The sequence below is a fragment of the Musa acuminata genome, chromosome BXJ2-7, assembly GCF_036884655.1.
Source record: "Musa acuminata AAA Group cultivar baxijiao chromosome BXJ2-7, Cavendish_Baxijiao_AAA, whole genome shotgun sequence".
NCBI lineage: Eukaryota > Viridiplantae > Streptophyta > Magnoliopsida > Zingiberales > Musaceae > Musa > Musa acuminata.
The window spans coordinates 7,583,294-7,600,540 of NC_088344.1; the positions used below are offsets into that span (position 1 = coordinate 7,583,294).

The 17,247-nt window shown below is 39.1% G+C and overlaps 3 protein-coding genes across 5 annotated transcripts; all 3 read left to right on the forward strand.

Moving 5' to 3' along the window:
• Positions 1 to 458: 458 nt before the first annotated feature.
• Positions 459 to 2,368, forward strand: LOC135616952 (protein kinase PINOID 2-like). The gene is made up of 2 exons (XM_065116726.1): positions 459 to 1,119; positions 1,215 to 2,368. The coding sequence occupies exons 1-2, from the start codon at positions 500 to 502 to the stop codon at positions 2,092 to 2,094; spliced, it is 1,500 nt and encodes a 499-aa protein (XP_064972798.1). The 5' UTR covers positions 459 to 499; the 3' UTR covers positions 2,095 to 2,368.
• A 3,141-nt stretch (positions 2,369 to 5,509) lies between these two features.
• LOC135616953 (transcription factor HY5-like) lies at positions 5,510 to 8,016 on the forward strand. 3 transcript variants are annotated; one of them, XM_065116727.1, is made up of 4 exons: positions 5,510 to 5,715; positions 6,016 to 6,199; positions 6,316 to 6,472; positions 7,613 to 8,016. In XM_065116727.1, exons 1-4 carry the CDS (start codon positions 5,631 to 5,633, stop codon positions 7,676 to 7,678), a joined length of 492 nt encoding a protein of 163 aa, XP_064972799.1. In that variant the 5' UTR covers positions 5,510 to 5,630; the 3' UTR covers positions 7,679 to 8,016. The 3 variants fall into 3 exon arrangements, with proteins under 3 accessions (XP_064972799.1, XP_064972801.1, XP_064972800.1); XM_065116729.1 differs by having other exon boundaries at positions 5,574 to 5,719; XM_065116728.1 differs by having other exon boundaries at positions 5,584 to 5,715; positions 5,907 to 6,199.
• A 6,040-nt stretch (positions 8,017 to 14,056) lies between these two features.
• Positions 14,057 to 17,128, forward strand: LOC135616956 (uncharacterized protein At2g34160-like). Its single transcript, XM_065116731.1, has 5 exons — positions 14,057 to 14,246; positions 14,454 to 14,502; positions 16,517 to 16,579; positions 16,676 to 16,740; positions 16,807 to 17,128. Exons 1-5 carry the CDS (start codon positions 14,127 to 14,129, stop codon positions 16,894 to 16,896), a joined length of 387 nt encoding a protein of 128 aa, XP_064972803.1. The 5' UTR covers positions 14,057 to 14,126; the 3' UTR covers positions 16,897 to 17,128.
• The last annotated feature ends 119 nt before the right edge of the window (positions 17,129 to 17,247 follow it).

Sequence of the window (17,247 nt, forward strand, 5' to 3'; positions counted from 1 at the left end):
TAATTATTAACAAAATTTTATAACCCAAACAAATAATCAAAAGAGGAATAATAGTGATGTAAGTGTCATTCGAAATTCGAAATATATACAAATTGTTTTGATCATATTATTTTTTTATAAATCGACAAAAAGAAAGGTACATAGATTTTATCTCATAATTTTATAATAATTTAATAAAATTTTTACCAACACATCTCAAATTTATAACATCACGTCAACCTAAGATTATAACACCTCACTATTATATTATATTATGTTATTTAGAAAATTTTGTAGTATTATATTATATCATATCATATCTATAGCAATTACCCAAAATGATAGTGTGAATTATGGGTCTAAATATTAGGAGTGACATATATCCAAAATTTAGTTGTAATGATGTGGGTATTTTGGTCATTTCATCTTTAGAAACTAGTTATATAGCGCTATTTGAAGCATCTCTTTCTTCCAAGCTTTTGTCGCAAGCCTCGTTGAGCTACACAAGTCGCCTCCTTCCATGCACTCCACCGCTCGAAGTCGCCAGCCCATGGCGACCGCCGCCAGCCGAGACGACTCCGACCACGACAGCAGCTGCTCTTCCTTCAGCACCGCCCTCGACTCCCGCCGGAGTTGGATCAGCGACGTCAGCTTCGGCAGCTCCAGCTCCGTCTCCGTCCGCTCCTACTGCGGCGCCAACGGAGGCGACGGCGCCGGGCACCACCAGCAGCAGCTGCTGAAGCCCCACAAGGCCAACCAGGCCGAGTGGGAAGCCATCCGGCGCCTCCGCGCCGCTTCTGGCCACGTCCGCCTCGACCACTTCCGCATCGTGCGCCGCCTCGGGAGCGGCGACCTCGGCAACGTTTATCTCTGCCAGCTCCGCGACCCTCGCTCCCCGGGCTGCCTCTACGCCATGAAGGTTGTCGACCGTGAGGCGCTCGCCTTCCGCAAGAAGCTGCAGCGCGCGGAGACTGAGAAGGAGATCCTCCGCTCGCTCGACCACCCCTTCCTCCCCACTCTCTACGCCGACTTCGACGCCGCCCACTACTCTTGCCTTGTCATGGAGTTCTGCCCCGGCGGCGACCTGCACGTGGCCCGCCAGCGCCAACCCGGGCGCCGCTTCAGCATCTCCTCTGCCAAGTAAGATCGAGCCCCTCTCTTCCTCTCCCAAGAGTTTCGTGGTGACCACGAGGAGTTTGACCGACGAACTGCGTGCATGCATGGCTCCTGTGCAGGTTTTATGCTGCGGAGACGCTCTTAGCGCTGGAGTACCTCCACATGATGGGGGTGGTGTACAGGGACCTGAAGCCGGAGAACGTGCTCGTGAGGGACGACGGCCACATCATGCTCTCCGACTTCGACCTCTCCCTCAAGTGCGACGTCGTCCCCAAGCTCATGATGCAGAGGCTCAGCAGCAAGCTCGCGGCCAAGAACGCCAAAGGCTCCAGCTCCTCCTGCGTGCCGCCCATGCAGCCTGTGCTCTCCTGCTTCTACGGCGGCGGCGGCAGCAACGCCAACAAATGCGGCAAGAGGGCGAAAACCGAGGACGACGACGACGACTACGACGACGCGGACGATCAGGAGCTCGACCCAGAGCTCGTCGCAGAGCCCATCGCCGCGCGGTCGAAGTCGTTCGTGGGCACACACGAGTACCTCGCCCCGGAGGTAATCTCTGGCGCCGGCCACGGCAGCGCCGTCGACTGGTGGGCCCTCGGGGTGTTCATCTACGAGATGATCTACGGCAGGACGCCGTTCAAAGGCGAGGACAACGAGAAGACCCTCATCAACATCATCAAGCAGCCGCTTGGCTTCCCCAAGGCGGCGGCAGCAGCAGGCAAGGAGTTGGAAGAGCTGTCGAGAGCTCAAGACCTGATATGCAAGCTCCTGGTGAAGAACCCCAAGAAGAGGATCGGGAGCATGAAGGGCTCTGCCGAGATCAAGAAGCATGAGTTCTTCAAGGGTGTCAACTGGGCTCTTATTAGGTCAGTGAGGCCACCTGAGGTCCCCAGAGACTCTCGGAGAGGAAGGAGCAGAGCCCCAGCGGTAGCTCAAAAGCTAAGCAAGAAGGCCAGGGATGAGCCATACCACATCCCTCACCACATCGATTACTTTTGAGTGCTAGCTTTTAGTGTACATACTAGAAGGAACCAATAAGCTGTGGACTAAGCTAGAAGAAAGACTCCCTTTCGTGGCCATGACTTGGGTTGATATCATTTCGGTCTCACCTTTTCCCTCTCCGTGAACTCGTAGTCTTTTCCTTGCCATCGTTCTGGTCTCGCTTTTGGTGTCTGTAAGCATTTAATCTTTTCTGTTTGACTATGAGAAAGGAGTGACAAATCTTATTGTATGAAAAGTGTTGTTCCGAAAGGAAACAAAAATCTCGCCTGCATGTCTCACACGAAATCTCACAGGGAAAGTATTGATTTGGAGATCTTGAGAAGATAAAATAAGATGGTGATGCTGTCAACCATATGTTGCAGGCAGGCATGCACGCACCATCTAATAACACTGACAAGTATTTGATAGGTTGAGTTCATCAACAGACCATAAACAAGACGGGCAGGTAGATCTTATCTTGCTGCCGTGTCTGCCTGTCGATCGCCAAAGTTTTGAGGCTCGAGAAAGCTTTGTATATACCCACCTTTTGCTAATTGGAGATCTTTCTGAAGCCAAGAAGCTTACGATATTATCGACAGTCACAAGAGCAATGTGTGACTTTGCAGTAGGAAAGACAACAATGATGCGGTGACAGGAAAGGCATCATAGCAGGTGTGGTCTCAGAGGTGTATGATGAACTGATGCGGTGCAACAGAAGAGTCAATATGTGCAATGATAGCCGAGCAAGAAGACACACAACACATGAACACACAGAGAGAGAGAGAGAGAGAGAGAGGGTGTGACTGCTACTGCTAGTTCTCGATGACTCGCAGAGGCATGCGCGCATCGTGTCCCATTTCCGGAGCTCGTATCACAAAGCGCTCATCCGCGTCCAGTGCTTGCAGCGTATATAATAGGATATGAGCGGGGGGCGTACACACCATGATGGAGATCTCAGCATGATTTGCTCCAATCCAAGTCTCCACCATGGCCACCGCATAGCAAAGCCAAGAGGAAGAGACATGGCCTTAATGCTCTTCATGGCTGCACCCACACTCGATCAAGTCAGTAATCTCCTCACCTCTACCTTTCGGATTCGAATCCAATTCACGTTTTACATATCTATATGAAAGCATAAAATAGTGGCTGAAGTAAATTTAATGCAAGGCACCTTTGATTTTTCAGATGCCTTAGGTCTAAGAGGTCAACCCAATCCTAATGGATACCCAATAACATGCATAAAATTAATCTCACTTTCCAAGATGAATTCTGTGTTATACGTACTCACTCACGAGTCGGAACACTTGCAAACCCTTTCTCCACCCAAATTTTTTGTTCACAGAGGCACGCAAATGGCAGACAGATTTGACCTCTTCTGATGGGAATCTCTTTGTCTCGCAACACATTAATTGTATATAAATAGGTCACGGGAATTCAAAACTCATGATTTGAATATTATAATCGACTATATAAATATTTACTTGGTTTTGAATTCGAGTAAGATTAAAATAAGAAATATGTGAGTCCTTCTGGACTGCTTCTTATATTTATTTATTTATTTTTTTTGATCTGATTTAAGATGAATTTAGGTAACAAAAAAAGATAGTTTGATGTTATTATTTATAGGCATATTAGAGACAGTAGATAGATAAATCAATCAAGAGCTTTATGGTGCTAATCTGTCATTGGGGGTGCTTGAGTTCATCCTTTTATCAATTATAGTGATTGTAATGATCATTATATTTGGAATCTTCCTTTTCTTTGCAGTAATAATGAGCGTTTTTGAGTTCCATTTGGCAAAGAATAATGTCACATCATTGTAGCAAATGGCACAATTCGAAACCAACATCAGATGACTACCTCCCATTATTACATCAATGTATGGTAGAACTAAATATTTTAGTCAGTGATAAAGAGACTAAACTTTTGAGATGAGAAACTCATGCTGTCACCACATATTTGATGGATACAAATGTATCCTTGTCATTATACTTATTTTTTATAAGTTATTTGTTGAATCTGATTTGTTTAATTTTTCTTCTTTTTTTTTGTGTGTGTGATTGAGCAAAATTTTGGGTCATCACTGCATGCATTCCTAAAAGAGAAATCATGCAAAGGATCAGAGAAGAACACTAAGAATCCTTGGTAATGATGGACCTCTCTTGCCCTAGATATGCAATTGAAAACCTCATATTAACTCTCTCTCTCTCTCTCTCTCTCTCTCTCTCTCTCTCTCTCTCTTCCCCATCCCTGATACATTCCAATCATGGGTTTCCCACTCTATGTGGGTGGAGAATAAATGATGAAGTGCAAGAGACAGTGTGTGGCTTCATGATGCTACAAGAAGCTATACAGACTTGGATGATTACTTTGAGGCGGGCGGGGAGGTGCATGGCATATGCATGAGAAAGAGCTATTCTCCCTCTCATCATTGCATGAGTTGAAGTCCATATGATGATGTGGTTATATGAATTCCAACAACACATGATAGTTACCTATCGAGTGGTCATTAGAACCATAGTTTTCCAACTACATGCAATGAATTGCTCCATTGTTTCTGGAGCTTCACTTGCCAAATAATTAGTGGGTTCATCTCTAACTTAGACTTTCTTTTCCATTATTAATCATCCGATCTTTACTGCTCATCAAACAATTATATATATCATTTTTGTCCTTTTTTGGTGGAATTAGAGAATGATCGACACTTGATAACTATGTATATAGGTTGTATATTATTTATTGGATGTATTATAACGAATATTGAGCTGATAAGCTATGATATGGGCCGGCCCGTGGATAATGGGCCAAAGCCTTTAGTGGGCTGAACCCTCGGCTCGTTCTCTCACTTCCTCTATCTGAACTCCAATGCTATGATTTTGTTTGGCATGAAGAACTCACTGTTAGATCTTCTTTTCACATAGGAATTGAAGCATCTAATTAGACTTTCCTTCAGCTTCTGTGACCATATAAATAATGCACAATTCACATTTGGGAGGCCATTAACATGCAATTGCCAAACCTCAATGAGAAAGCTAAGCTTCCACTCGATGCGATGCCTGCCTTTGGAGAGCTTGTGGTCATGCATCTACATTCATTGTCAAACAAGTTATTTAGTGGATGATTTCATTCTGTTTGATGTCATATCACAGTAGAATTTGCACCACATTAGTCATATGAAAAAGATGGAATCTGCTTTACTGGCCTTCGGCACAAAGACCAGCACTGGATTCACAAACCACTAGATCTGCTACCAATCGAACGGTCAGAAAGTTTCCACGCTGGCCTCCTCTGCACCTTTGGATTCCGCCCTCGGTTTATGGCTGGTGCATCGTCCACGCTCATGCGCTTGATACCGTTCGATGTGTCTCCATCGGACGGCCGGATGCGGGCCCCTAAAACCCGAAACCTTCCTATGATATTGTCGTCTCATTCTCCTTCCCCGCTCTTTCCCAAAAGATCGGGTAGAGAACTCGAAGCAAATCTCTTCTTCCTTTTCCTTCTTGCTTCTTCTTCCGCTCCATCAATCTCTTCTCTTTGGGTAGGAGAGGGGAAGGATGATGCAGGAGCAGGCGACCAGCTCTCTTCCTTCGAGCAGCGAGAGGTCCTCGAGTTCTGCCCCCCAGATGGAAGTTAAAGAAGGCAAGTACGTTCTTTTGCGCGCCATGTTCCAGTAGGACATGTTTGATTTTCATGGATTTTACTCCAAATAATGAGTATTTTAAAGTGAATTCATGACTTCTCCGTCCAAAATGAGATTCTTTTTGTAGTTTGATTTGACCAATGTGCCTGTTTTGTCCTGTTTTGCTTCGTCAAGGTTGCCTTTTTTGTAGGAAAAGGAGGGGGATTTGTTGTTTTGCTGTTCGAGATTGTGATGGTTTTGGATTCTTGATCCCTTTGTTCGATCGAGTTGGTGAAACTGGTGATCTGGATCTGATTCAGGAATGGAGAGCGACGAGGAGATCAGGAGAGTTCCGGAATTCGGGTTCGAGCTGGCCGGCCCGTCGACCTCAGGTCAGGAGGCTGGCTCAGGAACCGGTGCGGACCGGGCCCAGTCAGCCGCCCAGGCGGGGCAGCGGCGCCGAGGAAAGAGCCCCGCCGACAAGGAGCACAAGCGGTTAAAGAGGTTTGGAGGATGTTCAGTCCACTTCTGCCCCTTCTCGGGATGTTGTGAGAATGATCTTCTCGTATAGTGACCCATTTTGTTCTTTTTGCTGTGTGATGTGTGTTGTGCGACAAAAGGCTGCTGAGGAATAGAGTGTCAGCCCAGCAAGCCCGGGAGAGGAAGAAGGCTTATCTGAATGATTTGGAGGCCAAGCTAAAGGATTTGGAAACCAAGAACTCAGAACTGGAGGAGAGGATCTCCACAATGCAGAAAGAGAACAACATGCTGAGACAAGTTGGTCTTCTTGACTCTAATAACATTCCTTGTCACAGTCACTGTTCTTGTTGACATGTTTTCTATTTCCCAGAGTAGAAATTCATATTTATTTCTTTCTAAGATGAGGACTAATTTCAGATTTATTGCAGGATAAATGTATGTCGGAGTCATACATTTAGCTGGCGAAACTTGTCTGTTAGCACTTATCAAATCTAGAGATTTATACTTCTCTTACGCTCGTAGTTTGTGATTACCATGAGATCTTGTTCTAGAGTACCCAAGAATAGAAAACCTTTATTAAGAATCAAGCAAGATGGGCTAAAATTGCATCAATTTTCCTACTATATATATATAACGTAATTTTGTATAGTTTATTCTCAGTTCTTGTAGAGTTCATTCTGTGAACCATATGATGTTCTATACAGTAATGCAATTCTTGTACATGTTTTTGCTTGCTACAGTCCGCACAGCGAAGTTCTATTTACTTGTACTTAAGTGCAAAGCTTGTGTGCATTGGAACAAGATGTATGTTTCATTCTTTGTAGGAACAAAAGTATATGCATTGATCGATAAAGTTAGTATTTATGAAGGATTTAATGATCTGTAGCTATGAAAAGCAGACGAGTTGTTGTTTACATGTTTTGCTTTGTGAAGCCTCATTCTTGACTTCAGTCACAGAACCACTAAGCTGTTGCAGAAACACCCGAGTCCTTGCCATTGGGACTTAATTTTGTGCTTCTCTTGCACTTAGGGGGCATTTTGGTTGTCGGCAGGTGATCTACTTGCAAGTTCTTTTTGTAGCAAGTAGCCCACTTGTAACTATTTGAATGCATGCAAGTAAGCAACTTGCATCAACTGTACATGCGACTGGACCTTCACCATGTTACAAGTGGACTTGCAGTTTGCAATACCATATGTCTCATTTGCAGGAAAGGTTTGAGTCAATCTTGGATTTGGATCTCCACTTAATCCTCCCAACTTTGTTACAACTGCAAGTTGCAATCATGCACATAAGCATTCAAATAATTGCACCTGCAGCTATTATGCTTTTGTCTACAATTAACACTTGCAGGAATGCGTCCTTAGCTATGATGCTTTTTGCTTCGAGTACACTGAATGGAATGGAAGCCTCTCTCACAACCCATGTCTCTCTTGCAGATCTTGAAGAACACTACTGTTAGCAGGAGAGAATCAAGCAGTAGCGCCAATGGAGGTGGGGAATGATCCAAGCTTGCTTGATATTGTTGTCGTCCATCATGTCTCCAGTATTGAGATCACACATTACTAAGTCTAATTGGTGGCTTGTGGTGACCCTGGTGAAGGGTTCTCAAGGGACTAAGAAAAGAAAAAAGGCATGCATTTATGATCGACTATGCTGTGGAGTTTGTATCTAGTAGCAACTTTTGCGATATTCTCTGTATCGGGATGTGTGTTTTTCCTTTCAAGTGAGCACAGTGAAGTCGATGATGCCTCCTCTTAGGAATTATTTGGAGAGTGAATTATGAGATGAGGTATCTTTTTTTCAATAAAGAGTTTAAATCAAGACACTTTACCTACTGAAATCTTTCTTAGTCTATCTGGTTGATTTAAACTCTAATCAATGTTATATGAACCATCTGATGATAATACAAAACATAAAACCTCATTAGCCACGGTAAGATCTTATTACATTGATTAGAGTTTAAATCAACCAGATAGACTAAGAAACCTCATGCCTGTCTTGCCAATAATTGACCCATAATTTCAATCACTTCCTTAAGAATATAATTTGAGTCGGCCTTAATTGTCTAAATATCAATTCGTGACACACTCAACCGATGAGACGAGTTCTACTTTCGATGACCATATATAATAATCGGATAAGCATTTCAATGATATAAAATGCGAATATTAGGATACACTAAGAGCGAGAGCGAGATGAATTAATGCTACAATAAATCTTAATCATCTTTTCATTTCGATCAAGAAAACCATATATCCGAAATACTATCAATCGTACGAATAAAAATTTTACTAAATGATGATAATTAAATAAATAATTATAAATAAAAATTAATAGAAAAAAGATAAATCAATTTCCAGTGATTTGATTTTTTTATCTATATCTTCTCCTAATTTCTCTTCTCAATCTCACTTAGAAGAGAACCTTCACACGTACTTACTCTTTTAGAAGAAGCCTCTCATCTTGTGTTGTTATATAGTATGACAACTAAACTTAAAAAATAAGGAAAAGACTATTATTGATTTAAAAAACTTAAGAATAGATGTTCCATCAACCTAGCCTAAGTGAAATATTTATAGTGACAAAAGGTTTAAAAAATAAAAATTTAAATTTAAATTATCAAAATTTTAAGGTATGAACAATATTTATAGTGACAAAAGGTTTAAAAAATAAAAATAAAATTTTAAGGTATGAACAATATACTATTACCAATTTTACACAATAATACTGCAATAATATTTATAATGAAATCATAATTCTAAACTCTTATAATTCTACCATTGTATTATTAGACTACGGATTGTTCACGCACAGTACCCCTCTGCCTACATGTCGTTCGTTAATTTATTTATTTGTACTGACAATGTATTTTGCTCTATATTTATGCATTTTTTCTTGAAAACTATGAGCAGAAATAATATGTAGCGTTGTTGAGCGGCTCACTAAAATTGACAAAACTATCTCATAATAATCTAAATTTCTCATGATATGACCTATTTTTTTTATAGGTTGTGGTGTGATGTGAAACATCAAACATATCATTACCTAGAATCACCGAAAGAGCATAGAGCTATATGGCGATTTGGGGTAGTGTGAGGCATTGATTGCTAGTTATAAATGCATTATAAATCAATCACGTGAGTTATGACATATGTGACACGTTGTGTAATATTTTATTATTATTATTATTTATTGATATTTTCTTACTTTATATTGTATGTTGCATCTATATTGTGATGTCGATGAATCTGTGTAATGAGAATTAGATCATGATAAGATTATGATAATAAGATCGATTCATCTTTAAACACATACCCTAAATAATCCCGATTATAGGTTACTCGAGAGGGACATCACGATAATCGAACAGACTTGTGTGTTGTATACTTGTTCATACGATGGATGTAGCTGGTCTTATAGATGCTCATGTGAGAATACTAGAAATACAATGCAAGTGCTCATTGGAGAATGAGTTCACTGATTGATCCACTCATGGAATGTTGGATGGTTGATGATGCCTTATTGTTAGACAACAATTCTATCGTCCTAGTGGTGTATTTGATCCTTAGACTTGCAACACTAAGGATATTCTATAAAAGTACTCTACTCTTTGATACTAAACTTATAGGTTTGAAAGTTTCAAATCTAGCATAATCAATCATCAGGAGTAACAACCAATCTTACGAGGGCAATTTAGTATAAATAGAGGATCATACACTCTTAGTATCATGAGAGAAATATCCTATGCGTTTTTGTTTAGGCAAATCTCTAGCCAGGGTCATTTAGATGGAGAGAGAAAGAGTTCTCCGAAAGAATCCGATTAGAGTGAGATTCGAGGAGAAATCGTATGTGCCTGATAGTATTATGCTTGGTATATGGTCTTTGAGATATTAGATGGATGATGGACTATAGATATATGATAACTTATGATAGATATGTCAAATGGATTATATTCTCTTGTATCGTCCGGAGACTGCAACATAGTAGCTTAGTACGTCTGTAATCGATAATTCGAGTGAATTATTATAAGAGTTGATAATTCACCGAGTCAAAAAGAGTTTTGATATATATGACTCATAGCCAACTCGATATTGGCCCTAGAGAGTCACATACATATGGTAGATATTGCGATGAGTAGAGACTCAGATATGAGATATCCGTTGGAGCCCATACTTGATTGGATATCTAGTAAGCCATTGAATTATTGGATATTATGGATAATTTCCAATAAGAGCCAATGAGAGATTATTGAGTAAAATTTCATTAATCCAATATGCTTGGGTAGTTGGATGAAAATCTAGTATCAAATATGGTAGGATCCATCAGGATTAAGTTGATAGGGACCTCTATAAATATGAGGAAACCAAAGGGGTATAAGCTAGTCCCTCATTTGGCTGCCACCTTTTATTCTCCTCTCTTCCTCTCCTCCTCAACCGATAGCCCCAGTTTGGGGTGTGTGAATAGCAAGAAGGGTCGACCCCTTCTTGATTACGTGATATGTGTGGAGAGGTAGATCGGATAACAATTTAAGGAACGTCTTCACCGCATCTACCAAGTGGATTACCACTAAAGATGAGGACAATTGACCTCTTTCATCCACTTCTATAGATATTGAATTTTACAGGGATATACGATCTCTCTAGGTAACAAATCTATCATGATACGTGTAGTTTTCATTTTGCGTATCAATTTTCGCACGACGATGAAATCTTTTTCTATGGAAAATCTAAAAATTTTATTTTTTATTATTCTGTTACCATATGATACTCTGTCTAGGTTTCCTAATAGTAGTATCAGAGCTAGGTTGATTTGTGCGATGATTGGTTTTTAAATTACGTGTATCGATAAATTATGTATAATTATTTTTACACGATTTCTATGATTTTTTGTCATAGTTTTCAAATATGAAACTGCACCTCTTTTCTCTATTAAAAAGTGTTTTAGATAGACCTTTTGACATCAAAATTATTGACCCAAAAGAGGGAGAAAGGGTAGCAACTATTGTTGCCTTATAGGTTGGCCAATGGTTGTTTGCAGCCTTGGTCGAGAGCTCTAGAAGAGGCTCTCAGCCTCACCACGTATAGTAGATCGAGAACATCCATGCTACTATCAGCCTAGTAGGGTAGAACCCTTAAAACTAGGGATTCCTGGTAGCTATGGTTTCCTAGCTGCGTAGGTGTCCCTACGATCTGAGATTCCTGGCCACATGGGGTAAGCTGGTGAGCAGGGTTTCTTGGCTGCCCATGCATGCCCTGTAGCTAGGGATTTCTATCTGCAAACAGGTCCTTGGTGGCTAAGGTTTCCTAGCCACACAAAGTAGCCTTGTCGCCAAGGATTCTTGGTCGCAAGGGAGTCCCTAATGACTAGGGTTTCCCAAATAAATAAAGAGCTTCCTACATGTGGGGCACTCTGTAGGGTTCGCAAAATACTACATATAATTAATTAAATAATTTAATTAATTATTATTATCTAGTAGTCTTACATGATAATGTGTATATGTGATGTATGATGTTGATGGATAAGAATGGACCATATGATTATTATTATTATTATTGGGCCCTATAAGTTTTCATTTTTCTCATTTATTATTAGCCATACGTACCTGTGATTATATTGTAATTACATAAGAAGGTACGGTGGGAGCATGGAGATGACAATGAGACCCACAAGATCAAGACGGATGATCACGATGCATTAAGACATATTGAGATGCTGACAGAATCGATGAAGATGAGATGGATAATCACAAGGCATGAAGATACTACCAATACACACATAGATCGTGATGTAAGTAATTGAGCTCACTAACTCGAGCCTGATCATATTGGGTTATGGTCCATGATTATCTAGTATGATTGCTCATGTGATGTGTGATTTCTTATACACCTAATAGATATGTATATATATTTGTATACGACGTAGATATATATTAAATATGTATGTGTGTGACGTATAATATTAGGAGACTGAATAAAAATCTCCTCTCGCGGTAATATTAAGTCGGTAAGCGTGAGACAATTAGATTGACCTATGTAGCATTCTATCGTTATAGGGAGAAATCGATTCTCAACGTAGGTTGAGTTGATCGAGTCCCTCAAGGCTTACCTATATTATAATTTGAGATTTTGCTTATGATGTAGAAATGTCATCGGTGACTTGAGGACGTTGTATAATTGGTCGAGTCCCTTGAGGGCATATCATCGAATTAGACTCATCTTGTAACGATGATGATGACGTAACCGAACATTATGGTTAGTCGAGTCCTTCGAGACTATGATGGTTTGAAGGCCAAACAAGACGGAAATCATAAGAAGTTGTGATTGGCAAAAGTTGTCTATCTTTTCGTGATTGATCGAGTCCCTCGAGGTTATATATAGACGTTGATAAGATCCCGATCCCTACTAAAGATCCGTCGAGAGTCTCCGATTCACATATTGAAGGAGGGAGTTGTGTGTTTCGTAAGAAAATAGTAGTAGATTAAGATAGAAGTTTATATCTTAATTATTTATTTTTTTACAAAATCTATATGTTATTTATTATATTAAATCTTTATTTTCAGAAAATATTGTTTGTAAATTCCTTACATACAATACTTCGTATCAACTAGTCCAAACTATATAGATCAACGAGCATTCTCACATAAGAGACAATTATAAGTTAATAAAGTCAATACCATCGTACTTCTTCAAATCAACAAGGCTCTCTACAATTATAGCAATCATTAATTATAATAAAGTTGTAATAACTCGATTGACATGTCTTCTAGGGCAAGAAAGCACTCGAACAGTCCAATACAATCAAAATGAATCATTTATACATAATCCATCCTTTAAAGTTATATAAGCATTCAAGGCAAGAAAAGCTTTCCTTTTGCAAGTGTAAGCCTATAATATAAGAGCATACAATCATCAATGCAATCAAAGCGTCCTCCTTATGCATGATACATAAATCCAAGGTAAGAAAAGTATCTAGATATAATTAAAGTATTATATATATATATATATATATATATATATATATATATATATATAGCATCCACCTAAGACCTTAAAATAATATTTAATATGTCAAAAATGATTAAAAATTTTACTTTATACATGATACATCCGTTTAAATAAAAAAACATACGAAGCATGTAACAAGATGATGGTGTCCCTTTGCATACAACCTATTTGGCAAGAAAGAAAAAGCATATGATACGATAAAGGATATGAATTTTTTTTTACGCTCGAGAAATTTTTTCTTAATTAATAAATTTCTTTTTTCCTCTCTTGGACTTAATAATACTTAAAAAATAAATCACATCTAATCAATCTTATCATATTAAATTGATGATCAATATTGATATTATCAAATGATAATTATCTGAATATTGATATTTTTAACATGTGTTTTTTTTTTTTGGGAACCATTTCTCATAACGATCCAATTGAGAAATAGAGAACCAAATACTAAAAGCTCATTCGAAGTTTCCTATAATATTTATTTTCTTATTGGTAACTAATTTATATCTAATTAATAGACATCTTAATCTGAATTAGTCAAATCGGGTAAGTAGTTTGGATTCAATTACTTACTCGCGCGGGTACCAAAAGCTGCGTCGGATTCACATCAAGCATTGCAAGGATCCATCCAATCATCCATTCGTACATATACGGTTCCTCGAGAATCAGACGGCTGTAAATTGCACCTGTACTAATGGACGGTCGTGTCGTGCGAACTGTATAGTTCCAATTTCACACGAGTGCTATAGAGGATCCAGATTCCCAAAGCGACACGCATGAACTCGCCGACTCCTGATGTGCTTCGGACCAACTTTGGTCTGGATGCAACCCAACTGCCGGGCCGAGAGTACTATATATACACATTGCCGCGCGCATTGTTTCGTATCGTCTCGGGTGTTGGATTAGGGCTTCCTCGGTTGGCAAGTCGCAAGCGAAACCCGCGACGATGGAGCAGATCACCGAGGGCGTCAACAATCTCAGCGTCGCTGCCGATTCCTTCAAGGAGAACCGGATCCTAGTCTCCAATACGAAGAAGCCCCTCTTCTTCTACGTCAATCTCGCCAAGGTGCCCGACGCCCCCCCTGTTCTTTGATCGATTTCGCACCCTCACCCTAATCTTTTCACTTAATGAGCAAGAAGTTTCCCGCTTCACTAGCGCTACGTTCCCTCTTGGGGTTTAGGGTTCTTGGTCTTTTAGGTTTCGTGTGCTTATAGTTTGTGCGTCTGTCATCCGTACTGTTTCTTGATTATGATGTTATACTTTTGGTTGCAGAGGTACATGCAGCAATACGATGAAGCAGAGCTTTCGGCTCTTGGAATGGGTACCGTTTCTTTGCCCTCTGGTTATATCACTCTTATGTGATGCTGTCTATAACTTTGTTTGTTTGTGTTATATATCTTCTCTTGCATGAATAAGCACTTGTCAAGTTTATTTTTTTGGCCTCATCTCTTGGTAAATTCTTTTTATCCTGTAGTTATCTTTTAGTAGATGGGCTTATTTATGTCTAACTGGTGAAATGTAATGATGAAACATTCATGAAAATAAAAATAAAAATAGCTAAAGTACGCCGTAATTTGTAGTTTTTTGTGTGTTGAAATCAAGTTCTTTTAAGAGATTATGGAGCGTCATTTATTTGGTTATTGGTTCCCATTGTATAAAATTTGAGTATTGCTTATGAAAGACTTTGAAATGTGATCACTTGTTGATTTCAGATTACATGTGTCTTCGTTCAGTAGCTTCAGTTCCTTTCTTTTTTCCTTTTCTTGAGGCTGTGACTTCATGCTAAGTCTCTGTGCAAGTTTACACATTGAGTTCCTCCATTTATGGCTTCATTGGTATTTTTGTACGCTTTTTTGTAATTTTCAACAATAATGGGTATCTTTGTTTAAAACCTGGCTATGAGAATCAGCTGGTCAATGTGTATTCTTCGATGGAGAGAACTTGCAGCTTGTAGTTTTAACCCAAAAAAAATTAGCAGAGTTATTGTCATGTAAAACTTAATGTTCTTGTTTTATAATTATCGTTCTTTTGTTTACTGCATTAAAATGTTAGATTTATTCATCAATCTTACTTATTATTGTAAATTTTCTTCCTCATGGTCAATCTTCTATACTATTATAGCACTGTTATGTTTTCTTGCATATCTCAGTATGAGGAGAGGGATGTTGGTTTTGGTTTCTTATAGATTTAGATTTCTAAAAATTTTCTGTTCTCTTTAGACAGTAACTATATTTCTGACTTTTGTTTGAGGAAGCAATTTCATGGAATATAATGAGGAGATTGACTTACTTTGAAATCACGAAAAGTCTCCAAAAATCTAGGAGGATTTCAAACATTGATTTAATGTTTGAATGTGAAGTTAACTTATTCAGATTTAATGTTTGAATGTGAAGTTAACTTATTCAGATTTTATGTTGAGTAAATACATAGAACATTTGAGTATTCTATGAGGCTGAGAGTTTTGCACAGTATCAGGCAGCATAAACTTTTGACTGTTCTTATATATTATGATCTTGTGCAGATTATTCAGTGTTGTTTGAATTTTTGTCTAAGATTATTGTGGTATTTATCATGCTTTTACAACTAACTCTTTTGTTTTTTGTTTTACATTGACATGTTCCATAAATGAGGCTCTACTTGCATGTACATGCTTGTAAGAATATATTGTCAAATGCATATGCTATGTCTCATAAAAATTGCCCTGCACGGAGGTTGTGATGATGGACTAGATTTTGTAGTAGCTATATTACATTAAGGAAATCTAGAATGTGGTATCCACTTTTGTGAGCAATCTCAAATAAGAGGACTCTTACAAACAGGAAACTAGTATAATAACTTGGACACAGTATATATCAACTATGTGGTCTTAACTATCTATTCAGGCCCAAAGCATTAGCCGTTTGCTGTTCCAGTCATAAAACAATCAATTTCATCTTTGTATCCCCATGTTTACATTCTATCATCAGGAACTTATGGAATATTCATGACATTAGCTTTCGTGTCAGGCCCCAGGTTGAGGAAAATAAGACCAAGAACTGTTATAGGAGCTTAAAAGCCTCTTCATTTTGCTTCAGTCATGCTTTTGTTTGAACCATTTCTATATGCTTCACTGTTGTATTGAACTATTCTGTTTCACACTAAATGCAGCATTACAATTATGGAATATGCTGTTTTAGTACTTCTTTTAGCAGAGTTGCCCCCACTGAGCTTTGCGCTTGTGCCTGAAAATCCTCTAGTCCTAGACATGTGCAGAGCTTTCTAATTCCATAATGATTCACTTTTAGCAATTTTCATATTCCAAGGATGGCTTAATAACGATTACTTTGACTTAACAGCCATCTCAACTGTGGTCACCATTGCGGAGATTCTTAAAAACAATGGCCTTGCGGTTGAGAAGAGTAAGATTTTATATTGTTATCCGACCTGTTAGATTATGTATTTGAAGTCTACCACACACATTATCTAACTATTATTTTTGTTAAAAAAACCTTCAGAGATCATGACATCGATGGTTGATGTGGAGGATGAGGCCAGGGGACGGCTGTTGCAGAAAGCAAGGGTAAAGACTTGATTAGATTAAAATGATATACAGTAGTGTTTGACCTGAGCCTCTTCTCTTCTGCAGATTGAGATATTGCTGGGAAAGACTGAAAACTTTGATGAATTAATGGCTGCAGCCACACAGAGACGTGATGGAGATGGTGAGCAGCATTAAAATGAAGTCTTGCTTTGTTTTCGGATTGGCAGACAGTGTTTGGTGATTTCATGGGCTATTCCCATGAATCAAAGAGCAGCATTATTTGTTCTCCAACTCTCCGTGTATGATTCTAGGTTGTAGTGTTTTTTGTTGGAATGGAATATGTGAACCAAAACTGAACATAAAGGTCCATTTTCATTGCAAACGATGGTTTCTCTCATCCACTATATGGCAACACATTGTTCTGACCTGTGATAGCATCTTGAAACAGAGATATCTGACCTGTGAAATTATTTTTTGCTTATAAAAAATATGACAAGGTAGGGTGTTGAATGATGAATTGCAATTTTAATCTTTCAAGGTGTCATT